General features: G+C 36.5%; 2 protein-coding genes across 7 annotated transcripts in view; one reads left to right on the forward strand and one right to left on the reverse strand.

The window, feature by feature from the left end:
- The window catches only part of PLPPR5 (phospholipid phosphatase related 5), a 198,235-nt gene that overhangs the window by 55,297 nt on the left and 116,152 nt on the right, over nucleotides 1-26,786 (forward strand). For all 3 annotated transcript variants that reach the window (XM_015290744.4, XM_040704968.2, XM_046944981.1), the window contains exon 2: nucleotides 24,142-24,322. In XM_015290744.4, the coding sequence (XP_015146230.1) occupies nucleotides 24,320-24,322 (3 nt within the window). In that variant the 5' untranslated portion in view covers nucleotides 24,142-24,319. The remainder of the gene's footprint in view (nucleotides 1-24,141; nucleotides 24,323-26,786) is intronic.
- Nucleotides 16,590-26,786, reverse strand: part of PLPPR4 (phospholipid phosphatase related 4) — a 31,009-nt gene continuing 20,812 nt past the window's right edge. For 3 of the 4 annotated variants that reach the window (XM_422319.7, XM_015290740.4, XM_015290741.4), the window contains 3 exons: nucleotides 24,680-24,737; nucleotides 23,248-23,421; nucleotides 16,590-21,313 (listed from right to left, as the gene is read on the reverse strand). In XM_422319.7, the coding sequence (XP_422319.2) occupies nucleotides 19,976-21,313; nucleotides 23,248-23,421; nucleotides 24,680-24,737 (1,570 nt within the window). In that variant the 3' untranslated portion in view covers nucleotides 16,590-19,975. The remainder of the gene's footprint in view (nucleotides 21,314-23,247; nucleotides 23,422-24,679; nucleotides 24,738-26,786) is intronic. The other variant, XM_046944974.1, reaches the window with a different exon arrangement.

A 26,786-nucleotide genomic window follows, 5' to 3' on the forward strand; every position in this document is an offset into this window, starting at 1 on the left:
TTAGTGAGTACTGAGAACCATTGAATGAAAATAACTGTTATTCTAAAAATAGTGGAAGAACATTAAAAATCACTCTGAGAAAACAGAAGGTTTTGAAATGAAAATAAAAATGAACACAAATAATATATATTAAACTGTTGACTCTTTTTTGCAACATGAAGAAAAGTAGATGTGCAATTATGTGTTGAGATTTGTTCCTTTTAGCAAACAGGAGAAGGATTTAGAATAACATATTTTCTGATGTTTCGAGTGATTTCAGTGTGAAATTCACTGTAGTGTGCTGAAGAGAAAGAGGCAAAATTCTTCGTTCTCACATTATGTTGTGGAAATATTCTATTAAAAGTGACAATTTTAATCATGGCTCCCTCCCCATTCTGAATGGCATTTCATCTGATATCTGTGTTACGGTACTGAATTCTGCGATCAACATTGGAAGTGGAAGCAGGGCTTGGGGTAAAGCTGTGGGAATGCAGTAGATAGTGACGAAGGTTAAGAAATGAGAAATCTTTCTTGTGGTTGAAAGAAGCTGCTGATTTGGTTGTTTTTCTTTCTTTTTTCTGCTTTGTAGAAATGTAAGTGACAAAACCATAACAAAATCAAATGTGATTTAAAACCATCTGTTATGAAAGAATGTTAAAGACTTTTTTTATCATCTACAGCAAGAAACCATTGTAGTCATAAGTAAGACTAGTTAAGTGATGACAAATGCTGAGTTTTGTAGTATTCACTATAAAGATGAATCCCACAAGAGACGTGATTTTAAGATACAAACCATTGATGAAGATACTAAATATTTACTTACATACTATTTAGTTAATAATATTTAATAACATTCTCTCTGTGTTTCATTAATTCAATTCTGAAACATCTCTGAAAAATGAAAAGAAAAAATACAAAATAATATAAATACTGGAAACTTTAGCGCCACTTTAATCAGTGTCCTGCACAGCTGCTTGCTTATGTCATTTAGACCAACGTGGAAGTTACAAGTCTTCTGCAGTAACAGTGAATGTGCAGTACTTAACATGCTCTTCTCATAAGATTCTCTTGTCTCCCTTTCCTTTTTGTTCTTTTTCTTCCTTTTCCTTTCCTTTCCCCTTTTCCTACCTCTCAACAGTCACTTACAGGCAAATGTCCCTACCCCTGGCAGGAGTATTGGAACTAGATGATCTTTAGGGTGTTTTCTGACCAAAACCATTCTATGATTCTCTAGATGTTTTTGGGAAATATTGCTTTAATGGTTTTAATAATTAATCTGAGGACAACCAGAGGATTTACTTTATGTTCACCACCTGTCCTCCCAGTGATGTGTTCACGTACGTTTTCCTACAGTTGCAAGCTGGAATTATCCTCTATTACTCTAGCATACTTTTACTGACACACTGGACATGAAGAATTAATTTATTATTTGGTGTAATTTAAGAAGCAGTTCAGCAGAGGTAACATGTTATGAATATGGGACTGGAATACCTTCTGTGTGAGATCTCCATACACATGACTGTTTTTCCAGTAGAACTGAGTGGATTCATGAGAATTTTGTCCAATCTTAAAGGGAAATACCAGATAGGTTTTAGGAAAATAAACTTATTTACTGTCTTCAGTTTATATGAATTTTACATTTCAGCTATCGTAGAGATGCAAAGTGTATGTTTGCTTTTAATCAAGTTTATATTTTTATAAAGCTCTGCCTTTTAAGTAGTAACTGGCTGAAGCAATTTTCTTGTACACCCTTAATTTGTCAGGCACTTAACTGCTTTTAATGTCATATTGCTGCTCTAAATGAGTCATGAAGAGCAGCTTTTTAATGGCTTGTGTTTCCCAAGTTGCATTTTAGAGTTTCTACCAGACGATCTATAAACAAGATTTCAGCTGGAACTAGAAAAGAGAAGTTGACATTAATATTTTGGTACAATCCTAAGTCAATGTGCAAGAGTAAACAGAAGTGATAATGGCTTTCTTTAACTAACAGGAACAGCATAGAAAGATAATGTCAAGTTTTGATCATTTTTATTCCTAGTGTCTGTGTTTTGCATACAGTGCAATTGCTCTTTGAAGTGAAAGGAATCACCAGAATGACCTATTCCATCAGAGGTATTACAAAATATCTGTGAGTTCATTTGTAACTGACAGGAATGAAAAGAATGAAAACAAAAATTATAGCTCTGTGTCACACCTCTCTATGGACAGGTATTTAAGGGCAGTGATTTTATGAAGCCCTGTTGTATTCATGTGGCATTTTAACAGCTGCAGTTTTCTTAAAACACTATAGCAAGTATGTAAAAGCAGAAATGCTGTACTTTTTTAAAGAAGAAAGTTTTTATTGTCTTTCTATCTATGTCCAAACTGTTGATTATAATAACTGTAGGGAAACTATAAGAAAATGGAATGGTAAATGTTCTTGCAAGACCTGATGTCAGATGACAGTACACGGTGGCTCTGGTTTAGGATACTGCAGTCATTTAACATGCCTATATTAAAAACAGTTTGAAGCAGGCCCAATGTTTTACTATAAAGACATTGCTTGAGAACTCTCCAAACCACACAGTTTGAACAGCTGAGGTTTTTCTTACATTACTTTATTGATTTTTTTTTTTCTGTTTGTTCTTCCATATCTTGTGAGATTTTCCTCCCTTGACCCACTTAATTCTTGAGACAGTTCTGATTTTTACTTTGAAATTCTATTCAGTCCTGGCTACAACATACACAGGTACAAAGGATTGTTACTCTCAAAGACCATTATAAATAATGGGAAAACAGAACATGGTACATTAGAGATGTGTTTTGTATATCAGTCATAGCCAACAGTAAAGATTGAATTCCATTTTACAGAATTACAAATTTGAAGAATGCTAAGGAATGATGGTAAACAAAAGGGGGAGATGAGTCCTGAATTTACTGAAATATTTCTTACATGTCTCTTGTAATAGCCAGCTGGTAATTACCAACACTGGATATGCATTAATCTAAGCCTTCATTTCAGCTAAAGTGCCTACAAAAAAATATTTTGATAGAATTGCAAGATGGTACATTTTATTTACTGTGTTTTGCATGGTGCTGTCCTTTGTAACTCAAATATTTTGGTGATATAATTATTTCAGCCACCAGGTGGATGCGCAGCCATCTGTCCTGCCTGTGGCAAGGCTTCTGCTGCTGTGCTGCCTAGAAAGAGAATGTTGCATTCCTGTTTCAGACTATTCAATCTATTTCAGAAATCAGTGCTTTTTCTTCAGTCTGTTTTGTGAATGTGCTTTATGTATGTCCCACCATAGAGCTATGTTGCTGGAAAGGGCAAGGCTGCTCCATCCCATACTTTTTCTTTGATATCAAGCAGAAGTGTGTTTTTTGTAAAGTTGGGAAGCTTGCTTTTTCCACTATGTTGCACTTCAGTATTAAAAAAATAAATTGCAGAGAATAAAAGAATAACCATCATGGGACTTTCTCTATCTTAATGAGAAACAGCCTTCCCAGCTGCTTTTTCTGGGAGTGAAATCAATACAAGGGTTGCCATTTGGCTACATTTAACATATTCAGCATCTGCACTTGCATATACGGTAGTAAAGGACTGAAAGTAATTTGAATGTTACTGGGACTGAGCTCAGATCTAATCAGTTATCAGCACCTTCTTTTGCTGTTTTGGATATGTAAATTTGTGTCAAAATTCACAGTATGTCATGTGATAATGTCAGCTAATTCTTATCTGGGCGAGGCTGGGGAGTAGAATCTGTACTTCAGTTGTATACCAGTGTTCCTTATCACACAGCTTACGCAGCGCTCCTCTCAGTTCGGCACTGTATTGTCTAAAGCTCTGAATGTGCATTTCATAAAGAACAGTATGTTGTGATTTCATCTTAATTTAAAACAAAGCATTTGGAAAAACTTTTTACTCTTGTTAAAAATTTACAATATTTCAACTTTACCCTTGGTTTCAGGACTTTTGAAGAGGTTTTTAAAATTATGCCCTACAACTGTTTTCAGTATATCCTGAAATAATGAGTATAGCAATAATAAACCAAAATAAAAAGTGAATAGAAGTCTAAATGGCAATTTAGAAGGTGCATTTTTTTAAATAACTTAAAAAAAAAAATCAGATGTTTTTTTTTCTAAGAAGATGTTAGGCATTAATTAATTTCATACGGAAGTATCAAATATGCTGCTAATGGAATCACCCAAATCAGATGTTTGCTCTTTCAAATACTGATGCCTTTCCAAGAAAACATTTTAAGGCAATTGTAGCTTACTACACTGCTTTCCTGTGGTAGTCTGCCTGCTTTAATAAAATGTGTTTGAGTGCTTCAGGATAACCCTCAAGATTAATTCTACTTTTATGTGTAATAAATAAAATAAAAAATTGCCTTTGCTAACTATGTTCATTTACACATCAACAGAACATCTTTTCATTTTTAATAGTTCCTTGATGAGAGAATGACTTACCTTTCCTACTGTATAATGTAATTTATAAAATACAGGCACTTTCTGGCTCTGCAGCTAGATTGTGCATCCTTTAGAAGTGAATGACCTTCATCCAAACACCCAGATCAGCTTATTTTTCTCAGGAAGAATGGAATGCTTGTTAAGACTTTGCAGGCCAGCCTATCATTTCATATATTACATGCAATGGGAAAGAATATGCTGTGAATTATTAGGCTGCTGCTCTGAGCTTTGGTGCCCAGCAAGCACTCATTTGGTGTCCACATACATGAAAGCCCAAGCACATTGTGCTTTCCACATATATAGCATGGAAAAGAATGAAGCTCTAAAGCTCTCTTGGTTGATTCAGACAGGGTGGGTGACTATTTTGCTATTCAGCTGACATTTAGGAGTTTCTCCTGCTACCTGGATCCTACTGTTCACTTTTGTGAACCATAACTAGTGAACAATTGTTCATTGCTGGCAGTACGGCTTGTTGGCTGTGGTTTAATTCGCATAATTCTGTTGAGAATGATGTTTCCAAGTGCATATCCTTTTAAATGGCAAGACAAAAAAAAAAAAAAAAAAATTCCCAGCATTTCATGGAATGAATTATGGATTATCTCTGAGTCAGTTTTCTTATGTGAGATCAAGTTAATCAAAGCATTAAAACCAAACATACAATTGATGTATGTAGAGAAGCCTTCCTACATTTCTAGAAACCTCTGAAAGAGACATCCTAATTCGACTACAAATGAAGTTTGCAGCTAATATTTGTGACCTGAAATAGCATATAATTTGAAAGATGAACAGGCATTTTTCCTCTTTTTAAAAATACATCTTCACTTACGCATTTAGGTTTTGATAGACCATTGTACTAACACATGCGGAATCCATAGGATTGCTGTTAGAAGCATTTAAAGGTAATGAATTCTTACTGTTGAGTGTATCTGGTAAAGAAGATTATAATGAGAACATAAATTAGAAGAAATGGAACAAAAGGTATTGAACTGTGAAATGAAAGAAAGGAGTTGGTGCAGCAAGATGAGGTGATGTTAATGTTGAGAATGACTTACTAGAATGAAGGGGAATTTGGTCATTATGTGACCGATATGAAAGGCACGTGGAGAACAGAAAGATGAAGATAGAGCAATGGGCTCCAATTTATTTGGAACTATGAAGTTGCACAGTAGTTAATCTGTGAGACTGGTTTTCATTTCATGATTGTTTACCTTCTTGTAGTTCAGCACATCTGTTTTTATCATTGTCATCTTTTGAATCTTGTTCTAGATTCTGTTATTGTTTTATGTGAACTTCTTGTTTAATGTCATGAACTTGGGTGCACTGACAGCCTAGTGCATTACAGGTACTTCATCTCACAGAAATTTTTCAGATACTCATGTGTGTAAACTGGCATTATGTGGATGGACAGCTGACCCAGGGAGGTCATGTTTATCTCCCCTTGGGTCAGTGCAAGCAAAACAGCTGCTATGGATCACTGTCTCACACAGAACAACGATGGGAGTAGGTGAAAGGAATGTGGAGTTACGATAGAGACCCCTGTGCCAGGTGCCATGAGACAAGCTGCAAGCAACTGCAAGTTAGGAGAACCATGCCTTGTTGTACTTAGCATGCTATTTGTACTGCTCTATATAAACACCTGTGTGCAGTTATTAAATGGCTTGGTTACTAGAAACCAGATTGGTGTGTGGCCTCGTCCATGCCACGCCTCGGCTGAATATTGCTCTCCAGGGGACTCTGAACAGTCACTTGGCGATAGCATTAGGCTGTAATTCTTTGTGTAAGTGTACAATCTAGTATCCTTCAATATTTGTGGGTTAGATCTGTATTGCAGACAATGGAGAAAGAAAGAAAAAAGATGCAGATATGGAGTATGGAGTGATGTATAGAAAAAGGTAGAAATGAAGGAAATGAATGTCCTCATTTGGTGACAACAGGAGCATGACTACGGGAAATGGTCATGGCTCATAGTTTGCATTTAGATGGGAGAAAAAGGGTAGATTATATATAACTTGTGTGTGTGTGTATAGATTATTCATATTTTACAGGAATCCATAGTCTTTATATATAAAAAGAAACAAAGTCATAATATTTCATCAGCCTGATTTCCATTCTGTAGTTTTGGGTTATTGCAGAGAACTTCAGGATGTTTCATTTGAATGGTAACTTCTTTTTGTACGTCAGCAAGTCACTGAAAATATGAAGGGTTTTATTTAATTTTATTTATTTCAAGATCTGGCTCAGAACTATGTTTATTCACTTAAGGCTGTTATGCCCCCAGTTATTCAAAATGTAAGAATACTGTCAGCCTGCATCCTCATTAGCTTGTTATTTTAAATTGCAATATTAGCTTTAACCTTTTTTCTTAATGCTACAAAACACAGGCTTTTCACTAAATAATATTATTGGCTGATTGTTCCAACTTTGAGGACACAGCCTGGATCCAGCCTTACTTTCCTCTTTAAGAGTAGATCATAGAAGTAGGCCACATCAGTTTGGGCTCCCAGTGTGGGGGGGAATGCGTCAGAGTATTTTTGGGAGGAATGCTAGCAGTGCCTGCTAGCAGTGCCACCTGTAATATTGAGTTTAATTCTGGAGAATCAGGGACTGTAGCAGGTGACCTGCTTCAAAGTTGTAAATTCAACCTTAACTAATTTTCAAGAGCAGAGAAAGATCTGCATTTGGAAGTATTTGTCTGTTGCTTTGTTTCTTGACATCACTGCAACTAGCTGTGCTAGATGACAAATCTCAGTGGAAATAAAACTTGTTGGTGAATAATGTCTGACTTTTACTGAAAGAGACATATCCGAATCATCCCCAACATGTCATTTCAGTCTCTTATAAATGGGACTGTGGGAATTGAGGCAAAGGTTCCTTTTCCTCTCCCAGCTGAGACATCAAAGTTTCCCACGTAGTCTTAAAACTTTGAACAAGCTCAAATGCCTATGCTGTGGAGACAGAGGTATTTGTATTGAATTTTTTTTTTTGATTGCACTGAAGTGAGAAGAAGTGGATGTTGCTGAGTATTTTATGTTACTGTCAATTCAAAGCTGCCAGTGTTTCCTGTATGTAGTATATATACTTTCATATTAATGTGATTTTTTTTCTTTTAATTAACTTCCTCTTGAGGGCTGTTGACCACTGAACTTTTTCCTGTGTATGTGACTCAAAATTGATCAATTCAGAGGTGACTTTTGTTGTTGCATTTAATCTAGTGTGCTGAACTGATAACACATAGGCCTTTCTTCTTGTCATTCAGGGATGTTTTGGGGACATACAGGAAAGAAAGGTGAAAGCAGGGAGGTATAAATCACTTATTGTTTCTTTTTCCATGCAGAGGGTTGGCAGACAAGCCAAATAAATGATTATGTCTGTAAATCTAAAATGGTATTTCTGAAAAAATAATTACATTCAAATTGATTCAAAAATATCTCCTCTGAAAGTCAATTCAAAGATTTGTATCTCTGAAAGATTTGTATCTCTGAAAAATATCTTCGCTGAAAGTCAATACAAAGATTTTAAAAGGCGAAGAAGTGCTATTTTGTACTCTGTCGTCCTTTTACCTACATTTTATATGAGCTAGATTAATTCTCAGAAGATGTAAATGCTGTCAATAGCGTATTATGAAAATCCACCCTTGAGTTTACAAATTCACGTACGAACCCTGAGGCATAACTTGAAAAGATTTAACCCATAATGACAGCTCTGAACAAACAAGTAATAATAACAATAGTATTGAGCTGTGTTTGAAGTGGAAACGTATGTCTGCACTAAAAACCAAAAATACGTGTAAAATGAATAAACATTAAAAATCATGGATTAACACCTATATTGTGAACCTTCCTGTCAGATTCCAGAAAACACAAATCCAATTACGTTTTTGAGAAAATAGTGCTGGAAGAGCTGCCAACATCATTTTAATTGTTAGATAACTAAACTAAAGCAATTACAAAATCATTGAGCGTGAATCTGGTATAACAGTCATTCTAATTTGTAGGGCTCCACTGACAGCATTAAAGTTATTTCAGATTATGCTGAAATAAATTAATTCTTAATTTGAATATTAATATCTGACTTGATTCCTAGAAGATCAAGTATTTGATAGTACTTGCAAGATAGAAGAAATATTTTCTAGCCTTAAACAAAGTAGCTACATCTAATGTAGGCATGCAAATGAGGTTTTCTAACATATCTTTACCTGTTCAGACATTCTCTAGTTTATTTTTTGCTTCCTGTGAGTGTTGGCAACTTTTACTAAAAAAAGCCTCAGTGTTGCAGTGTGATGGCACTACTTGTGCCTAGCCTAGCTAGGATCACCATGCCTGGGTACCTATTTCATCATGTGTTGAACAAGTCTATTAGGGTCAATGATTACTCCTTTGGGCAATTATCTGCACCAAAACTTACATTTCTGCTTTTTCCAACATCTCCTAAAATGAAAAGAATGGGAACCTTTAATCTTTGAATAATAATCCTTAGAGATAACTATGGAATCAAACTGTGAGATCGGCTTTTCATTTTTTATAGCAGTTATCATGCTCTCAGCTTTGTCTGTGTTTGGATACACCCTGTGACAATTGTGTAGACCCTTTAATGCAAGCCAGTCTTTCAAATGCAATGCAATTTGTAATACTCCATGTATTACTCCATGTAATACTCCATGTATCCAAACTAATTTATAACATGTTCTGATGGCAACTCTCAGACTTCTGTGACTAAGTGACAAGCATAACTTGGGAATTCAAAGCCACTATGAAAAATGTAGGTTTGCAACAGTGGAAATGTAGACACTGAATAACTATAGAAAACTGATTTTGATTACCGGTAAAATAAATAAACACATAGTTAACAGCAAAGTCATTGAGCTAACTGGTTCTTGAGTTCACACAGTTTTACCCAAAATTCCTTTTAAAATTTGTTTCCTTTGACTTCAGTGGGCCTTGAATCAGGCCTTCTTTGCTACTGGTTTATCTACTGATGTTTGTGAAAATTCAGAGATCTTTTTAAAAGCTGGAAGACTATATTGAAAAAAAAGCATTTCAAAGTTTGACCAACTATTATACCTTTCTCCAAGCAACAAGGTTTTAAACTTTTATGTATTATACAAGGGCAAATGGTTTTAAATTAAAAGAGGAAAGATTTAGGTTAGATATTAAGAGGAAATTCTTTACTCAGAGGATGGTGAAGCTCTGGAACAGACTGCCTGAGAAACTGTGGATGAGTCATCTCTAGTGGTGTTTGAGGCCAAGTTGGGTGGAGCCTTGGTCAGCCTGATCTGGTGGTTGGCAACCATTTCATGGCAGGGGGTTGGAACCGAATTATCTTTAAGGTCCAACCCAAGCCGTTCTATGATTCTATAATTTCCTCCATCAACCAGCTGTATTCTCCTTCACATTCTGGTATTCCAACATGTTACCTGTGCCTGCTATCTGTCATCACATTTCTTCTACGAGGTAAAGTACCAACTAAGATGTGCTTTGCAGGTTTCCCATGTAGTCAGTGATATTGTCTCCTCTGTTACTGTCTAGTATTGTCTCAGTAGAAGTCTCCATTACCCATTTGTAGACTGTAACCTTAAAATGTAAGAGAACAAAAGCAGGCTAGACTTCTCTAAAAATCCCTATATAAATCTCCTGTTGCTGAATTCACAACACCGTGAATTTTAAGAATCCATTATCTATTGATGAGTTATGTATTATTTGAGATCAAACTGATTTCCTCTCAAGTATGAAATAGGAACTAATAAAATGTGAATGGAGGAAATCCTGGAACACACATTTACTTTCTTCACTGAGGTTTAATCCTGTTCCCATTTATTTCAGTGTCTTTGGATCAGGCCCTATTGTTAACTTCTGTTCCATTCAGTTTCCCTGGTAACGTTTTATTTTTAGCTTCATTATTCTTCAAAGATGTGGCATGGAGGGTTCATTTTGAACTTGAACAATTGTAATTTTATTTTAAATGTTTCATTTCATGGGCAAGAAAAGAAAAAAGGAAAAATAACCCATCTAACTTGTCCCCACAAAATATCTACAAATATCAGACGTTTTTTCATGGCTTCAATGAAAGATTTTTGGGAGGTAGATTATTATGAATTCATGTATTTTGCTCCATATTTGTATTCATATATTCATATTGTATACATATAATTCATGTATTTGGCTCCATGTTACCAGTAGTGCAGTGATTTTAAGAATAATTTATCTCAGAGAAAAGAAGAAATATTATCTTATTAATCTTTAATGCTAGTCACCATTAATACCTGCACATCTGCAGGACAAAAGTAAAGGAAATGTGGAGTTTGGATCTGCTTCCATTTCTAGGCTGTATTTAATGACGTATGCTTACATGACCATCTGAAAGCCTTACTTAAAAATTTCTTTGGCCTACATAAGACTTCTTTGTAAGAAATAAGGTTAGCTCTTAGCTTTTAGACTCCAGAAATCATTATGTAGAGGGATTATTGTAGGAGGTTGCAGATTTTTCTTCTCTAGTATTAGCTGCTTGCCCATTTGAATTCAACAAGTCTCTCTGACTAAAGAACAGGTGTAGAAGTCGATAAGAAATTTAATTTTTCATATATTGATTTGTGAAATAATCATAATTATTTTAACTGTTTCTCTCAGCTGAGAGGCCACAATCAATGGCCATACTCCCTGATAAGAAGGTTTGCTTGTGGGCTTTTGGTACTTTTGGAAAGAATGAAAGTAACTCTGCTACATAATAATAAGAGGAAAAAAGCAGTCTTATGTCAATACAAGTTCAGAATAGCTACATCATGGACAAAGCAAAAAATATAAATAGACGTTTTAAAGCTTTCAGTACTTTTCAAGGTAGTCTGGATTTAGAGTGCAATTCACCCATTAATAGATCAAGGACTTTCTGATTATGTCTCTCACTGAAGTTGCATAGAAAAGATGATCTGTCAGAATTTATCAGCAGATGAGTGATTATTTATCCTCTTATGTAGGCTCCTATTTATAGTATTTGTCAAGCAAGTTCCCTCCTAGGGGAGGATTACCATATGAGCACTATGTGGTGTGATGAAAGTCTGAAGATACCTCAGGCTTTGTAATTTCCTTTTATCTGAAATAATTGATATAAGGACTAAAAAGCTCTTAGAGTTCTGACTGAAAATCTTGTGCTATTCGGAAGGTGCCTTGGTTACAAGCAGATGCTTCTGCTTTCCAGCAATTGTGAAATCAAGGCTCTTCAATAAATGGAAAAGAACCCCTGATTTTCCCTGTTGCTAAGGAAATGGTAAGAGAGAAATAATCATTCTTTGAAGAAATGACTAATTCTTGTTGTAAGATGTGCCATTCTCAGTATTTCTTATTCTCTTATTCTCTGTAGCTTCATCTGTCCAAACAATTTCAACTATGTTTGAGATAAGATAGTCTGATAAGGCTTAGATGCTATCTGATCCAATGAGATCACATCACTGTTTCTCAAGAGATTAAGTAAAATGATGAGAAAGTGGCTAGTTATGGTCATTGGCCCATCCTATCTGCCACATCCAAGAGAAGTGCTAATGGGAGTTAATGGATTGCTTTCTGCTAGATTTCCTTATTCTCTTCACATGGACAATTTTTTTTTTCTTCCTCTCTTACAGTAGGCAGGAATGAAAGGCTTTCTAAAAGAAGGAATTACTAGAGCTTACAGAGAACAAAGACTTGTACAAATTTCCTGTCAATCAGTTGTATCTGATGTGCAGGAAAGACAGACTGATTAGAACAGAGGGTTAGGACATCTCCTTGGTTCCAGCTAGAACATTTGGTTTCAAAGTTTTGAATATTAGCACTGAGAGGAGAGCAAAAATGCTACTGCTTGCATATGTTGGTCTGAGTTATTAACTAGTCCTTCTTCCACGGATGGTTTTGTTAGGGCTGATTACTTGATCTGCTTTCAAAGACAGTCCTTTTTGAAAGCTATGTGTGCTGGTGCTGTGCTTTATTTGCACTTCACTTTTGTACTGTCCTTTTTCTTAGTAAGGAAAGAAAAGGAAAAAATTGAGAGCATTAAGAAATAACTGCCTTGAAACAGTACAGCTTTCCAGAAGTGTGTCAATCAGCGTGTGTTTCTGTAGGCACAGGGACATAAAGCTGCTAGTGCTGAACACTGCCAATACAGTGGGACCTAATGCCATCTCGTTGGGCTGAGATGTAGGATTCTATCTTGGGTTATGCACTACTTCTGTGGTGTTGAGACTGATTGCACGCAAATTGGGTAAAAGAAAGAAATACAGCCTATTGTACTGAGGGTTTTTTTGCTTCTGTCCTTTTGAATTACATTCTTAATTAGCGCTTATATCTCTGGTCTATACAAAGCACGCTCTAACAGTGAAAACAAGCCCAATCCAAGTGGAGATTTCTTTTATAAGGCTCTTCTCAAGCATTTACAAGCATTTGAAAGAAGATGTAGAATTGAACTTTGTATCTAATGGAGAGTTATTGTAATCAACAGAGATGTGGAGTAATGTAATTCCATAGACCAATAGTGCTGAACCAAAAAGCAAGGTGAGGAATTAACAAAATCCACTGGATGCTTAGCAAAATGTCTAAAAATTTGTAGTTGTTCAATATTTGGAAAGTATGTGTCATCTTAAAAATGAAATTGAAAGTACTTTGTTTATGCTTAACTTGATAGGTCTGTGATACATATCCAGAGACCTCCGCTTGCATGAATTGTTTTATGGTGTTGGTATCAGAGATGTATAGACATTGAAAATATCTGAACTTCTGGGTTAGTAACTTCTTAATTCAATTGAACTTCCTATTCTGAAAGGATGAAAGATCTTTTCATTAATGTGGGAAACAATTACGTAAGATTGATTCATGCTTTTTAATATAAGGTGTTACTGTGTAAGCTACTTCCAGTGAATACCATCATGCAATGGGACCCATGTAGGAATGTGTCTAAATGAAGCACCTTATTTTGATCTCACTAAAGGGAGCAAAACTGAATAATTTTAAAACCTGTCACTTTTTCCTATTTAAATGATAGCATCAAAATTCTACCAGGAACTGTGAGTGTATGCAGTATATGATTTATTCCTTGATTTGAAGTAGCTGTTTAATGTTCTCTTTCTAAAGCCTGGCTTGATCAAAGACATACATTAACTTTGTTTGTGTATATATACACATACATGGTGCTAGAGTAGGATTCCCTTTCTTTCATTTTGAATATACATTTTGAATGGGGAGACACATCTTAGTTTTGTACAGGGTGTGATACATTCAGTGCTACAAGATCAGTGAAGAGATTTTATTTTTGAATTTTATAAATCAGGACTGTAATCTCTTTAAAACATTCCTACCAAATTACTTGTGAACTGATCTGTCATGTAGAAAGCTTTCATAGATTTATAAAAAATGAGTTATGTTAGTGTCTTGTCTCATGTGACTTCTCACCTCAGGGACCTTTGAAGCTCTCTTAAAATTTAGCACGAAATAGGTATAAGTTTCAGTTTAATTATTCATACCTTTGAAAACTCTTCTGCATAAGTAGATACAGTCAGCAATTTGAATTGGAGTCAGTTCACTTACCTTAGGGGCACTGTTGCTGTAACCAGAATGATCTAAGAAAATAAGACAGTTTGTCAGTAGAAATAATATCTCTACATCTAATATCTACTTCAAAGGTACCCTTCATAGAGGAAGTTCATTTTTGGCCTAAATGTAGACCTATAAAATGCACCTTTTAAAATATTTTTACTAATTGTCTAATCCACTGAAAGGGTCATTCCCAGAGGAGAAATCATCAGACTTAGAGTTCTGCTTTAAGCAGTCATATCCTAGAAGGATCTGTTTTACTCTGCAGGCTACAAAGTGGATGTATGTGGCAGGCTAAGACATGACTATTAACTTTGGGAAGTGAACTGGCTGGATAAATTCTACTCTTTCTGTCTAAAAAAGCCAAAAAGCATTTTACGTGAAGTCAACTTCTTGTACAAATGCAATATGTTTGTGTATGATTACATACAAATAGAATTGAAAATCCAGAAAAAAAAAAAAAAAGCTATATGCTGTTATTCCTCCATGCAATCACTGCTATAAATACAAAATGGGAATAAAACACCCTGGATTTGGAGTGATAATGTTGGAGGCTCACTCTCTTCTACCATAGCTGATGTAAGTGTAGTGAAAGGACGAATCTGCCTCAAGATGAAAATGTAAGTGCCCCCTTAGGCTGCAGTGCTTAGCTGAAAAAAGACTTTGGTGTGTACTTTGCAGTAGCCTCTGTCCTGCTGGGCTTCTTTACCTCTCTGAGTCAATAACAGCTTTCATAGTGATGTAATGTCTAGCATTAACCTGGTTGCAACATGTGTGAAATGGGAACCCTAAGGTGACATTCAGTTCAATTTTGTGTATAATAAAATGAGGTTGATTGTTCTTGATACAAAATTACTATAAAATTGCTGTACCATGACATCACCTAATGCAGGCAGGGTAATGATATGCCATTGCAAATTGCAGCAGTGAAATACCCAGCAGCTCCCTGTTATGCACTTTACCAAACTGTATCATCTTTTGATTTTCCTATTCAGTATATACATCAAATTTAACTGTCTCTTTTATTTTTGCTTTCTTTCTTATTCTGACTCCCATCTATATTTCTTAATGTAGAAGACAGAGCATCTTACACATTTATCAACAGTGGCTTATTTTTTCCCTCTTTCCCTCCTTTCCTACTGCCAGTGTTGCTGTTAGGCCCAGGTCAAAGCCTACCTCATCTTGCTGCAGGACCTCCAGAGAAACATTGCTGGCTCAGTGATCATGAAATGTGTACTTCTGGGGCCTTGCAATGTCCCCATCAGCATCAGGAGGTTACCCATGCTCTTGCACTCTTTCCCAGGGACATTCCCTCTGGACATTGCTGCCTGTAACTTTCCCAGGATACCGACGTGTGTCTGAGACAGACCTTGTCCTCTAACCCCAGACCCTATGCTTCACACAACCTCATTCAAGGCATCCTTTTGCTCAGGCAGATGACTTGCTGCCCCTTGAGAGTCTGCTGCTGGCCTCTCATGAAGCTGGCAGCTAATATGGTGTGGCCAGAACTTTCACCAGCCCTGACTACAAGCAGAATGCTCTTTCAGTAGCCACAAAAGGAGCAGCTGCACATCTGTACTTGAACTTTCTTTCCCTTCAGAGGGAACAAATGCTCTCCTAATTCTTTTGCCTGAGGGCCCCATGTCTTACATTATCATGAAAGTCCTGGGAGACAGATTGCCAAGTGACCCAGATCTGCCTCACAGCTTGTGATGACGCTGGTCAAACCCAGAATACTCTGGCTGGGAGTGCGGCGTGTGTGTTGTACAATGCTACTGTACCCCTCAGCAGCAGTTTACTGCCTTGTTCCCCTGCCACCCCAGGGTTGACCTGCTGGAAAGGCAGGCAAATACAAAGCACAGTCTGCATGAAGGCCTGTGCACACATGGGAGAGCTTATCGAAGTCAGTTTTCTTAGTGTATTGTAGAGGCCCTCTTGCTGGTCTGTTCTATTCCATTGGCATCACCTGCTCATGTCTCAGCTAGAGTGGTAGTTTTCACCCCCAGTACTTAACAGCCCTGCTAGTGTTTGGAGTGTTTGGTCCTTTTGGAGTGTTTGAAAGCAGGCTTGGAGACAATGTTTTCTTTTGCATACCAGTTGCGACTTATAGATCAGTGTTTATGATGGCAGGCTGCAACACTTAAATTCTTCACTGTTGCGTGCAGAAGGGTGTTTGTCACCCTGATGACTGTGTTCTGCATCCTAACTTCTTCCCCTAGGGAGAGTCCTTCTTCTCAGGATTGCCCTTCACACCTGGCCTGTTTTCATTCACCAATCCAATCAGGACCTCATTGTGTCAGGCAGCTCTGCCCCACACTAACCAGCAAGGTGATATAGAGGCATTATGAGCATAGCACTGTAGTTGATTCTGCAAAATGATCTGGCAGATGTGTCATGACAGCATGAAGTTCCCAATTCATTTTATTTTTCTGTGTATTTTTTCAGAGACACCCTTGTTTTGGTACTGTTCTTCATGATTTCTTACTACAATGCTATGGCCTGAGATTTCCCGCTGATGACCACTTCTATACATCATGAGAATCCTAATATTGAAAAATAGTTCTGCAGGTAAACAGGACTCTGCTTCATCATAGATGAGATGACTGAACATCAGTGAAGAATTTTATCTTTATTTTCATGATGTTAGCACAATAAACACAGTAGCATTGATCTGTACTCATTTAACAAAATACATTTATAGCAATTTACAAATTATCTTCCATTTTAAAACATTGCATAACATTTTATTAAACACAATACTTTACATAGAGAGTTTTCATTTAAAAACATATTTCTGAGTATTTTCTCTTTTCAGTAAAGCATAGCCTAACAAAGAAATTCGTGCTTGTTAGCAAGTAAGAAAATCAGAACACTAAGAAGATGTCGCCTGTAAATTTATTTAATTTTAAATTAAGGTATCAGTGGAATGTAAACAAAGAGTAATTTTACAAAAGGCTCCTTATCAAATATACATGCAGAGGTCTGAGTTCCAATGTATATATTATTACATTTCTGCTCTCTAATGTAATATAATTTGATAAGCCATTATTAAAAACAGTAGCCTTTGGCACTTTGTGTAAAAAAGAATATATCAATATTTATGTAAAGAACACAATTTCAATGATTACACAAGAGCTTTAAAATCTTCTGTTAAGAAATAGGAAACCTTAGGAAAAATATCACACTGCACTTGAAATAGTGCAGCAAATTTTAGAATAGTAAAAGCAACACATATTCCAATATATATCTGACTAAAACCAAGGAATAAAGAACAAACACTCCCACCAGGAATCCTGCAGTTTCCAAAACAGCTAAATTGCCAGAGGGAATATTTTCTAATCTTTACTTTATTGCCATTATTCTCCATTTCAATTTTCCATTATTTTCAGGCTCATCTACTTATGTTATTTTGCCCTGCACTCACAAACTAACAAATGATTGCATATTATTTCCCTGCTTTGATAGGCCAACAGTGATTGTGTCTTACCCATTCCTTTAAAGCTAATTTTACGTGCTTTATCACGTACTCAGACTAAACTAAATCCAAAGGTTTTTTTTTTTTTTTTCTTTTCATCGCAATCCAAGTGTTCATAATTCCTAGGAACCTTATACAAAATTTGGTATTAAATACTGAGGAATAAAGGTACTTTATTTTAAAAAGAAAGAAAAAAAAAAAAGAAAGAAATAGAAACCACCACCACCACCAAAACAAATCCTGATTTGTAAGTTCTAGAATCTGAGAACACATTTCTAAAAAAATTGCTTTTTTTTTGTATCCCTGGCATCTGTGATTATCTTTCCCAGCTACTGTGCCCTAAAGCACACCTTCAACGTACAAAGTACTTTGCAACCCAACTGGTTATTGCCTTGCATGTAACCTGCAGAACGTTTCCCCCCAGACCATCACATGCATAATGGGATCTTTGTCTATTACTAGTAGGAAAATTGTGGTCATTTCCATAAGGACCAACATTCTTCATAGCACTGAGTGATGGGCAGGTGGGAGAAGCATTGATAGCTAGCTGATAGATAAGCCTGGAGCACCTGTGGAACCGGGAAGGTATGTAAAGCTTTACATTGACTACAAATCCATTCTTCTTTGCAGATTAGCAAACATCACCCTCCTACTTATGTAATTAGTCAGGCTTAGAGTCAGATTTGGGATTTGGTTGTGGTTAATTTTTTGTTGTTATTTTTGGTCTGTATGTATTGTGCTATTTATCTTCCTGCAATGGGATGACTCTTCTTCTGCTTGGCTGAAGCAGGGTGGGCTTTTCCTCAAAGAACTGCCTGTAGACAAGTTCTGACTATGTCATATCATATGTATCTGGTTGTCTGATACCCCAAATAAGAAGATGACTTAGAAAAAAAATAAATAAGTCAGATATCAGACCTGATTTACTACTGCTTATTCAGTAAGGGGACTTCAAATTCATTCCCATCCTTCTTGGCGAGGGAGTGGGCACATGTCTGTTATTAATTCTTCAGAAGAATGAGGAGCTGCACTGGATGAACATTACCCATGGCTTCCTTCATGGTTTGCTCTTTAAGTCAGAGATATTGTATGAAGCTTTTCTTATAGTATGCCCAAGATGTGCTATGCGTACTCCTTTCAAAGCTCATCAGTTTAACAAGTTTTGGCAATGAAGGGTTTTAGCAAGCTAGCTTTCTTTTATTACATCCCAAGTTTAATTTACTAAAGTGATCTGTGTTGTCTCAGGTGCAGAGACCCTTCATGTTCTGAAGTGGCAGTGGTGGGGGAAAAAGTATAGGCCTTAAGAAGGTTCTGAAGGGTGTCTCATGGAAAGTGAACAGAAGGGGTGGCACAATGCAACACTCACTTAGTGATTCTGCAATACCAAGGCATTCCATTTTTTAAAGCAAAGCACTGATTTCCTAAATGGTGACTGGGGTGAAATCTGTGATTGTTCTTGTGACGTGCTAAGCAAGTAAGCTAAATGACTAGTTTTAACTGTGGGCTACGATAGTAATTACTGTCTCCTTTGAAGCTGATCAGGAAACCAGGGGTTTGATTTTATTTACTCATGGCTCACCTTTCACATTGCACATTTTGCAGTTGTTGGCATCACACATTATAAAGTTAAAAACTAATAAAACAATGGAAGGGTTTCTTGGAGGTTTAAAAATGCAAGATCTGAATTACTTGTAGTACTTTAAAAGACCCCTTAAAAATATAATTTAAAACAGTTCTACAAGTTAGCCCACTAAGAAGCAGCGTCTTCATTAGTAGCACCTGTTCTTAAATAAAAGTTGAGCAGTAGCAGCAAAACTATTCAAAATAGGTAGTTATTCCATTCTAATGGAATGTCACCTACACATTTTTGTTGCAGTAGACATCTTAAAGAACTACACAAAACCTTTGCAATCTTTGAATGTGACAGATCCACTATACCAAAGCTGTAAATATTTCTTATGCTAAATGAATGCAGCCAGCATCATCATAGTATTAGCAATATTATTTTTAAAGAAACTGCACATCAATATGTCATGTGTTTGTACAGTCTAATAAGTATGCAAATTTTCAAAACATGTAAAGTTATCAGCACCATCCTGTATTAAAGACGTGGTGCAAATTCTGCAAAGGTGAATATATACCACTGATACAGCATTTGCTATGAAATATTCAGTCGATTTTGGACACAAATATAAATAAAATAAAAAGTTGGCACATTCAGGAATTAAAGTGTCTGTGTTCAAGACTGTTGTTTCAACTTTGCCCCCAGATAAATGCTTTGAGTCAGAAGAAACAAGTTGTATGAAAATGTTTCACATTAGTTAGGTTCTGGCGTTGTGCTTTTCCCCCACTACATGATTTCTGTAGGCTCATGCACTTTGCAGATCAGCAGTATTCAACAACGTTTGGGCTGCTGGTCAATAATTTGGCACATAGAGGTAAATATCAGCTCTAAATAAAGAGAACAGAACCTCAGATTTGTTTCCTTTGTGGTGGTACAGACCAGCTGATATGTCTCCTCTCATTCCTTGTATGCTCGTGTGGGGGATGTGCCTTTATAGAAGATGTTTCTGGTGTTCTCTGGACTGCTCCCTCGTTCAGGGATTAAAATGATGTTACCTTTTCTTCGAAGTGTTGAGTCCCTGCTAGAAGAAATGGACAGGGTCTCTGAGCCAATCTCACTTCCTTCCACTGGTGTGACTCTTATTGTAGTGATACCATGATGGTGATGCTCGGTGTTATCTATGTTGCTCCTTTTCCTGTCACCTGACCCATAACTGTCTTTTAAGGAGTCACAACTCTCAGAGTCTCTGTTGAGATCATTTAACTCATATGTCTGACGAAGGGTGACTTTTTCGGGTCCTTTCCACTTCCATGACCCACTTCCTTCACCTTCTGATGGCATCTGAATTACAGGTCTGTTATTTTCTGGATGGGCCTCAACTCTGACAATGCTGCTTGGCTCATGGTCTGTCAAGGTTTTGTATCTGATGGCTCCTGTACAGGTGACTGTGCTTCCCTCTGAACTCTTTGGACTGCTCTGAAGCACTCCTTGCTGCTTAGACATGGCTATTACTTGCATGATTCTTGGCTGGCTGTTGCTTCTACATGCAACACTCTTCTCAGCAGCTTTCAGCCATTTAGCTCTAGCTGAACTACTTTTGGGTGATGTGTTCACATTCTCCTGAGTCTCTTCAGGAATATGTACTAACTGGGAAGAGCCAGGACGTGACTGAATAGAGACCCTTGGCCCGCCAGAAAGACCAGAGTTGTTACAACCTGGTACACTACCAGGTTGAATTTTCAGGTATTGGCTACTTGGACCATGATGATCACCATTTACACCCACTCTGGAAGGCTCTGAACTTGACCTCATTTCAATTGCCCTTGGTGGTGACTGGCCAGATTCAGTCTCTATTACTTGCAGTGACAGTTTACGGCTTTCATTCTTATTCTTCCACTGGGAAAGGAGCTGTTTGGAGCGGGCAGAGTCCATTGATGCATGAATTGTTGCATTTCGTCTTGCTGGATCTTCCAAGGATGGTGTGTTGACTCTTGGCAAAGTGTTGCTGAAAGTTACCATGTTTTCCTTTCCCATTGGGCTTCGTGGTGTTATGATTTCTACATCAGCATTTGCTCTCTTGATGTTAGTCAGAGAACCTGAATCTCTGTGGTTTCTATTCAGGATGCTTTCTGAACGGTGAGAGACAATGCCATCAGTGCTGCTACCATTTTTTCCAGGCAGGATTCTATTGGCATCTTGACTGAGGTCTGTCAAGGACCTTAGAGGTTCTCTGTGAAAATTTGATTGAAATACATTCTCCTCACTTGGCAAGAAGTTCCCCACAGCATACAGGCCCTGATATTTGAACAGAATCATCAACAAGTTGTTATGAAAAAGAGAGAGATTTTTAGGTATTTTAATTACATCCTTCTGCCTTAAATATTGAGTGATAGAATTAGACCACTTTAACTGAGAGTTCCTTCCGAGTGTATCATTATATTCTAAATTCTGTATGTATTCTCAATCTGGTATGTAGGGGTCTTAGTAGGATAACAAGGGAACATATTTCTTGGCAATAAACATTTAAGGAAAATATTTAGCCTCCTTTGGTGCTCTTCATTTTATAAAACAACCGATACTGCTGAAGAAAGAATATTTTGTTATGAAAATATGAAAATAAATATTTGTAGTCTACTGGGTGAAGCTATTTAACATCTACAATACAGTCTGCTCTGATTTAATGAATCTCGTTCCAGCTCAAGTTGTGCCATGATTCTGCCCTTTCCACCACATAATGGCCATGTAATACAATATCTACATGATAGAACAATTTATTAGCTTTAAATCAAATGCTTTCCAAACTGTGCATATCTGTAACAAGATTTAATTATACAGCATTTTCTTACTCGATAGTTTATCATAAAATGCTGTCATATTAAAAAGATTCCACTGAGAAAATGTTCTATGAAAGGCTCAAATGTCTGACTTGATCATTCAGGTTACTTGATCTGTACGTGCTTCTTAGAGTTCTTTGTAGTTTCACAATATTTCACCTATCTTTCCTCTTATTGGTGTTTAGTTTTAAGTGCAGATTTACTGACCGCTGGGTTTCCAAGACAATGGTGCCTTTTAGATGTGTGTTGTCTTCCCCATGTAGTATTGCATGACCCAACAAAGACCATACTTGTTTGTAGATTTCAAACATGGGAACAACAGCTGCATTTATGAGAGTCTGTGACAGCTTAATAATTTGAAATTATATACTCAACAGAGTGCCTTTCTGCTCACAGCCCAATCACAGAATCTGACTTAGTAGCTTGCAGATTTTTTATTATCTTCTCTGGTTGCTGTCACTTTTGCCACTGTAAAAGCCTTTTTTTTTTTTTTTTCCCCTGGTCACCTTTGTAGAGAACCTACATGTGCCTTAAATTATTACAACACAGAAAAAAATGGGACCAATTATGAACTTATTATTATACTAAAATTCACTGTTGACTTCCTTCAGGGCCAAAAGCCATCCGTCTGGTTGTTAAGACCCTTCTATTCACTATCACACTGTCAGCAGAAGTTTCTTATTGCTCACAGGAACCTGGATTGATATAATCATGTTGGAGATGTATTGCGAGCAGCAAGCAGAAGCATCCAACATTTGCTTTCACTTCCTGCAGTCAGATACAAACAGGCCCATCCTACGTACACCCTTACAGCACCTTTCTGAAGTGCTCCATCTGTTTCAGTACAGTACAGATGTAGAGCACAGGAGTAACCTGGCTTAGGTATCCTATTTCCCTTGCAAAACTTCCCCAAAAGCTCTAAAGAACCACAAGGGGTTAATATTGTCTTTGATTTCCTGCAGGTTCAGCAGTTCACTCAGTGGAGTTGCTGTATAATAATTAACCATTTTTTTTTTAGGCACTGTGAGCTTACACTGGCAACAAATACTGGTTAATCCAGTATTTTCCATGCATTATGCTTTGAAGTGAGGAGTAGAAAATATGAGTATCTTAAATAAAGTGCATCATGTTAGAGCTGTTTCTGCATACAGTGCTAGACTATTATATACCACCTTGTGTATTCTCATGGCACTTTGAACTGAAATACATATTTGCTTTTCCCTGTTTATTCTTAGAAGTGATTACCCCCAACACCATCATCTTCAGCACATTTGGATTATATTCTTAATTATGGTACATTACCATGACGAAATATTTTCATTAAAAATACCAATACTTTTATTGTAGACATATGTTTTATTTTCTAAAACATAATGACATCTATGCTATATTTACCAAATAGAGAGCAATTCCTCCTCCTATGAGAAAGCCACAGTAAACATCAACTGGATGATTCTTATACTGAGTGATTCGAGTCAGACCACATATAATTCCACAGATGATAAAAGCAAAGACCAAAAGTGGCTTCAGAAGTTTTGAGGAGTCTGTTAATGTAGAATTGAAGTACATCTTAAAAAAGAAAGAGATGAAAAAGCAGTTACAGAAACTGAAATTTACCTCAGAAGATATATGAATTTCTCACATTAAATGTTTCTTGGACACTTAAATTGCTGTTATACTAATGTTGAAGACAGTCAGTTTAATTTTGTTTAGAAGCCTTGTTAAAATTCTACTCAATTACTGTAGGAAGATCTGAAATCACAAGGAATGGATTTCTGAAAGCAGAGGCAAAGTTGCTTATTGATGTCAATTAGGATAAAGATTTTATGCCTAAATAATGTTCACACTCAGAATCTAAATGTTCTGTAAACATGACTAAGCAGTCACTGTGTCAGAAATACAGAAGTCAGATGAAAGCAATAACGTATCACCAGATGCTTTAGAGAGCCATTTCTCAACTGGGGGTGAAGATGTCAAGGAGGTCAAAAAATACTTCAAATTTGCACTCTTTCCTGGGCTGAAAAAATACTGGCAAGTTCCCAGTACGTGTGCAATTCCACTACTTAGTTTGATTAATGGGGTTGCTGTTGTTTTTCCCACCCCTCTCTACTTCTACAGCATGAATGATGGAAAATTCTTTTTAAATTTCAAATAAGTGATCACTCATACATATGTGGGCCCCCAAATTGAAGAAATGTCAATGGTCAGATGTGGGGAATCAGCTATAATCACTGAAGCATGTCCTAATATTTCCTGCTAATTACTGGTTTTTATTCTCTTGCTTTGCAGTTGCATCTTTGAGGCCTCAGAGAGTGGTTGTGCCAGTTCATCAATGACGCAATTCTATGGAGGTCAAATGAAACTAGATCACATAAAATGTTTGTGCCTTAATGCCTGAAGTTTAAAAACAATGAGTCAAGTGAAGAGAGCAGCAAAGGAAAGATAAAACATATAAAGACTGATCTGAATGGTAAGTTAAAACCGTTACCTTATATGATAGATAAGCATTGCATTTTATATGTGAATAACATGAGGCATTAAATATTTTATATTTATATTTTTTATATTTTATTACTTATATTTATATAATAGCTAATATTACAATGGCTAATGTTGCTTCTTAACAAAGAGTGTGAAGCAGTTGCATCTTTTCTGTATTCCTTATAGAACTGCTTTTATTTATCTGCTGATAATTTCATTTTGCTTTTACACTGACAGGATAAAATCTGTTCAGAATGTCCAGGCAATGCATCACTGTAAATGTGCAGCAAATTACATTCTGACTTTTGTCTTATTTAAATGAAAATGAATAGAGTTGATTACTCACCGAAATGTACACTGCTGCAAAGGCTGCCAGGGTGGCATGTTGAGATGGGAATGACTTTCTGCCAAGGAAGGACACTGAAATTATGCTTCTAAGTTCAAATGTACTGTGCTAGTGTTCACTTGAAAAAATACACTGGATGATATAGTCATTTTCAGCTGACACTTCCTAAGCAATATATGATCAATAATTAACATTTACTTTCAAAATTTCTTTTCTATAATCTGGAGAAAGAACAAATGTTAATATTTAGCATGGAATTATTTTTGTTTGCTAAGCATAGTAGGTATACTATGAGTGTTCATGAGCTCTAGACTGGATGCTTGATTTTAAGAGAGATATTTTAAGAGAGAGATTTCTCTAAATTTGTTTCAATAATAACTCTTATGCATATATCTAATTATACAACGTATTTAATGAGTGAACCTGGTTCTTATGATTACTCCTACTTGTTTCACTTGGATCCTTTGATGTAAGAACTTGTCAGCTATGTATACAACTTGAATACAACTTGCATAGTTGGCAAGAACATGGAATGACTTTTAAGATGTTAACAGTTCCCTTCCTGAAGCACAGAACACAAGTGTAAATGAAAATTTGTCCAAACTATGTGAGACAGTAGGCAAAATCTTATTTTTCTTATCTTATTCTTCTTTTAAATCCATTTCAATCTGCTAAAAGTAACAACAACAACAACAACAACAAGGTGAGAATGTAAAGAAGAGATTTTACATAGTAGAGGCAAAAATTTAGCTGGGCTTGGATTCAGTAACACCTCTTCTATGAGAGGCGTCTAGTCCATGGCTTGTGGAAGCCCTAAAAAAATTCTGAGCAGTAAAAGTGAATACTTCAGATGTGTATCAGTTTACGGCTGTACATCTTTCTCTTTAAATGGCATGGATGTGTAACATGATGCTGTTTTGGTGAAGAAGAGTATGTCTATCCTGCAGTCACAGCAGCCACTTTGACCTGAGATAGGCTGAAGTAGAAAGCTTAGCTTGGGATAAATACTTGAACAACCATTCAAGGTGGGTTTTGACAACCTAGCCAGGCTCTGTGTTTCTACATCAATTTTTTTCTAGCAGCACCTCAGATAAGTTAAAATAGCAGAGACTGAAATATAGTCCTTTGCCCTTAGACGTTTTTCTGCAAAGGAGCAGATTCTGCTTTCTAAATTTATTTCCTGTGCATTCTGCTTAGCCTGTTCTAAATAATTCACTGGTAATGAAATGTGTGAATGTAGGTCAGTGTAAATGCCACACTGCTGACCTGAATTTGAGCTCATGGCTCCAGCAGCTCCTTGACTCCGGCCAAGATAAAATCAGTATGATTCTTTTTTTCATTAATAAAGACAGACCTATTTTTTTTTCCTTCTCCTGAGCAAGCCTTTCTCAGTTAGTATCCGTGGTTCAGGAGAGGGCAAGAGGGTAAATATGTGAAAAAAATATATAGGTGCTTATACTGTCTTTCAACTCCTTTATTCTGTGCAGGTTTTAGTATAAGCATAAATTTACTTACAGTCTCTGTGGAGTTATTCTGTAGGTTTGATTCTATGAAGTTTAATACCACTCAGAACTTAACCTAAATTTGATGGCATTTTGTTGATATACAAGATACGTCATTATGCTACAGTCAATTTTCTGTTTGTTCAGCTTTCTATTCACATGCTTTCAGAGCTAGCACAGTATGTGTACTCTGTGTACTTTCTAATGGTGACACTGCTTTTGCTTTTCTCTATTTGCTATCTGTTCATCTAAAATGAAAATAATTCAAGCTAAAAATATGTAGGCTTTTTGCATGGCTCTTTATTGGAAAGGTGAACAAAGGCCTCAAAGAAAACATGCCTTGGGCTCATAATACAGTATATCACTCTGAATGCTCATGCATGAGGAATGCATGGAGGGGGAATAATGATTAGAGAGTCATACTGAGTCAGAACATCAGAAACAACAGAGGATATAGAACTCACTGGAGATCTGAATAGAAATGATTGAGAAGATTCTTTGAAGATGAACAGAGGGAAAGGGATGAAAGAAAAAATGTTGCAGAAAATTCATTCATAGAGGACTCTGGAGAAAAATTTCTAGAGCCAAAGTTTCTAGAATGTACA

The sequence above is a fragment of the Gallus gallus genome, chromosome 8 (genome assembly GCF_016699485.2).
Source record: "Gallus gallus isolate bGalGal1 chromosome 8, bGalGal1.mat.broiler.GRCg7b, whole genome shotgun sequence".
Classification (NCBI taxonomy): Eukaryota; Metazoa; Chordata; class Aves; order Galliformes; family Phasianidae; genus Gallus; species Gallus gallus.